This window comes from Eimeria maxima, genomic scaffold (assembly GCF_000499605.1).
Source record: "Eimeria maxima Weybridge genomic scaffold, Emw_scaff2224, whole genome shotgun sequence".
NCBI classification, from domain to species: domain Eukaryota; phylum Apicomplexa; class Conoidasida; order Eucoccidiorida; family Eimeriidae; genus Eimeria; species Eimeria maxima.
Window position 1 is genome coordinate 367 of NW_013565090.1, and position 3804 is coordinate 4170.

The following is a 3804-nucleotide window of genomic DNA, read 5'->3' on the forward strand; positions in this document are numbered from 1 at the left end:
ATCCGCAGCAGCAACAACAAAGTAGCAGGCTCTTATATTAGTTCATAAGGAATCCCGTCTCATCGCAGCTGAATCAACTAAAGGGGGGTGTATCAAAGAAGAGGCGAAAGGTCAAGCAGCAGCAGTAGCAGAAGCGGGAGAGGAAGGCGAAGGTTCATGTTTCATGGGGCAAAATGCGCAAGACAGAAATAGTAGCAGCAACGGAGCGAGAAGGACGCGGGAGGAGGTGACCAACCATCTTGAGCAGGAGGTGGAGTGTTTGGTAGAGACACACCAGAAGCAACAAATGGAGAAGAAGGCGTCAGCATAGAAGAACAGGGAGGAGTGGAAGGAGGAGATCTTGGTACAGAGAAACCAGCAAGAACAGAAAGGGAAGAAGCCTTCAGTAAGAACGCTGAGTGGAAAAGGAAGGAGGAGAGTGGGGAGAATGAGGAGAAAGATGCTGAAGGATGGCGTGAAACGGGGAGACATTATGAAGAAGACGAATGAAGGGTCAGAGAAGGGAAGCACGAGGAGGCGGAAGAGAAGGCAGAGTTTTTAGCAGGGGAAGAAATGGAAAAACAAAAAAAGGAGTAAGGTAGAAAGGGCATCCGGGCGAATGATCGTGTGAAACTCACTTGGACACTTCTGCAGAAGGGGCTGCCAGGCGACTCGGACAGACAGAAGCAGCGAGACAGTGGTGGCGCTGCAGCAGAAACAGAAAAGGCAAGCAAGAACAGGAAGATAACGGCGTAACAACAACGTAGGCGGAGAAGTGAGTAGCTATTTTTTTAGTATATAGACGTAGAAAGGAGGTAGGAAAGGAGGCAGGGAGCAAGGAAAATGAGACAATGAAGCAAAAAACAGACAGAGAGGATCCCGGTGTTTCCAAGATTGCGGGATAAGGGACCAGTTATGTATGTAACGCTGATCCGGGCCCTTACCCAGGGAGTATTGCAAGATGCAGCGTAGCCAAAATACTTAGGATGAGCGCTAATTATAGCAACTGATATCCTTCGCCAGTCTGTAGGCTTTCTGGGCTCAGCGACTGAAGCGGGTGGAGCTGCGGGAGAGGGGTCCCCATGACGGTCCTGTCAACACAACTCACGTTGCTGCAACTGAAGGCGGCGGTCAACCTAACATGAAGGCATCCGGGTGCCTTCTTGGCTCTATTTGCATACATTGAAGACCGTTGCACAATTTGTCTACTAAGGTCACGTACTGGTTCATGCCCCCAAATCAGACAGACAAGCCAATATTGCGCTGGCAGTGATACAAGAATGGCACTAAAGGAAAATGTACACACAATCCAGCATAACATGGGAATATGCCCGAGGAGCTTAAATACGCTGGTCCGGTTAACAGTAGGAAGGCATAAGAAAGGAGATAATAATAAGGCGACAAGGACCATGAGTCCTTATTGCATGACGCTTATCTACTATTTTCGGTCGCAGCTTAAGGGGGGGTGTTGAGGTGGGTGAGTGGTAGGGGGGTGGGGGAGCGAACTTACAAAATTGCTCAGTAATTTCGAGAGGGAAGTAGACAGAGAAGTATGATACACAAGTTGGCAGAAGAGGCAACAGCATTTCCAAAGACAGAGGGACAAACGCTCAGAAGTCGCAGGAGCGAAGAACGAGCAGGACTTAGCTTGCTGGACGTATCCGCAGAGCTGTTGGCGTCTTACAAACGGAGAAACGGAATGCAGGTATCTGATACAACGCAATAATAAGAGGTAACAAGTGATGCCAACGAGTCCATGAGCTTTTGGGAGGAGTTGAGCTTATCCAGCTGGAACAGCAGGCATATCGCCGCCAGCTGCGGCTACGGGTTGCAGTGGACCGCTGTTCATTGGAGATTGCGTGGCTTTCCATACCTGCCTTTTCCTCAATCTTTGAAGGTTTATGTACGAAATGTATTAAGTCCCTTAAATATTCATGAAATGATGCTTCGTTCACCCCCATTTTAGCCAGTTTTCGACAAAGCTGGCGTTCCCCTGAGCCTGGGGGACGCTCCCTGCAGGTTTCACCTCCCCGTCGTAATATTTTATTAATTCCCTAATTAAATTCGTTCCTGAGATGATGAAACAGAAAGGTACTAAACGACCTCCCGTTCCGGCAACGCTGGGCGAAACTGCAGGGAAGATTCTTCTTCTGCACGCGCTGCTGCTCCTGATCCTCCTTTGCCAGTGGGATATTTCGTCGGCATCTCCACATTTTAATGTCGGCAACGAAGGCTTTGAAATGGAGGAAGCCTCTGGTGTTTCAATCAACAAAGCAGCTGAAGCACCAGCGGATCCTGCAAAAGGAGACGAGCAAGATGGTAAAGCAGTATTACAGCAGCTGTCGGGTGAAGGCGTGGATCATGTGAGCGTGGATGAGACTCGGAATGCATGGAAGAAGTTTGGTTGGCCCGCATTGGGTCTTGCTGCATCTTTGATGATTCTGATGTTCATTGCTACAGCATGGGCGATTGCTGCTGCGGCTCCCAAGGACAAGAGTCTCCCCACAGTGCTCCATGAAAAGGATGAAAAAATGGAGAAGGAGGAAAAAGAGAAGGCAACAAGTGGTAAAGGACCGAAGGAAGAAGGGGAAGGACAGGGGCAAAAACAAGAACAAGAACAAGAATATATTCTGGATAATGCTGCAGATCAGTTGGAGCTGCAGCAGCATTTGCATGCTTGCTGGCTCCCTGCACAGTCTTTGGGTGCATCCGTGGATCAGCCAATGTCTACTAAGCTGCTGGTGCAACTGAAGGAGCATATGGACGCGGCGGAGCAGCATCAGTCTGCTGCAGAGGTCGGGGACCGTGCAGCAGTGGCTGCGATTGCTGCTGCGAATCAAGCAGCCGTAAACGATCTTGCAGCTTTGGAACAACTGGCAAGAGATATTGTGATGACAGATGCAGGAGAAATATTTACGTGCGCCAGAGCAGCACTTATGACTGATACAGAATTTGTAAACCTCGTGTTAGAAAGCACAACAGCAGCACGATCATACCAACAGGCATGGGATCAAGCTGTACGCGTGTGCAACGACAGGATTAGCTTCCAGAAAGATGAGGCAACAGCAATCAGGACGCAGCTACAGAGCTTCCCTCCGCTGCAGCAGCGGCAGCTGGGGCGGTTGCCCGAGCGGCTTTCTGCGGCGCGGGTTGCAGTGGAAGGTGTCCGTCGTTGCTTGAAGATGAAAGAAGCAGCAAGAGGTGTGGCAAGGGAACTGCGCCGGCGTCCCTTGGTATTCTTCAAGAAGGGCTGCCTAGGGCGCTTGGAGCTTGTAGGCATAAAAGGAGCAGTTCTACAGGAAATTGTTTCTGCATTGCTGAAGGGTGCCACAAAGCAGGCGAAGTTGATATCTGCTCTTCAAGTAGTTGCACCTGCATTGCCGGAGGTTGCTACGAAGCTGGCGAATTTGAAACCTATAACAAACGAAGACACTGAAGACATTAGTGCATGGAGCAGTTCGCTGAAGGATGCGAATTGTGCGCACAGCTCCCTGCAGAAGCATCTGCACGTGCTGCGTGGTGCGAAGAGCCTGCAGGGGGCTAAGGCAGCAGCAGATGCTGCAGAAAAAGCAGGGGTGCATATGTCGCAGGTTCTCGACGGGCTAATCAGGGATTTGGCACGTTTCTGGAAGAGGCATGAGCAGCTTGAAAAGAGTGAAGTTGAGAATACAGTGGCGCATCCACCAGGGCTGCCGACCTTGGACAGCCAGGTTAAGTCTGTGCTGAACACCGAGTCGCAAGAGTTTGTTGCGGAAGCAGAAGAAGCTGAGAAACTTGTGCTGGATGTGGGAAGCAGGATAGAGCTGGAGGTGGCAAGGCTAAGGG

General features: G+C 50.4%; 1 protein-coding gene across 1 annotated transcript; it reads left to right on the forward strand.

The window, feature by feature from the left end:
• Positions 1–2057: 2057 nt before the first annotated feature.
• On the forward strand, positions 2058–3804 carry EMWEY_00057730 (hypothetical protein; the record flags this gene model as incomplete). The annotated part of the gene is made up of 1 exon (XM_013480702.1): positions 2058–3804. A coding segment is annotated over one exon (1747 nt), but the record flags the coding sequence as incomplete, so codon positions are not given.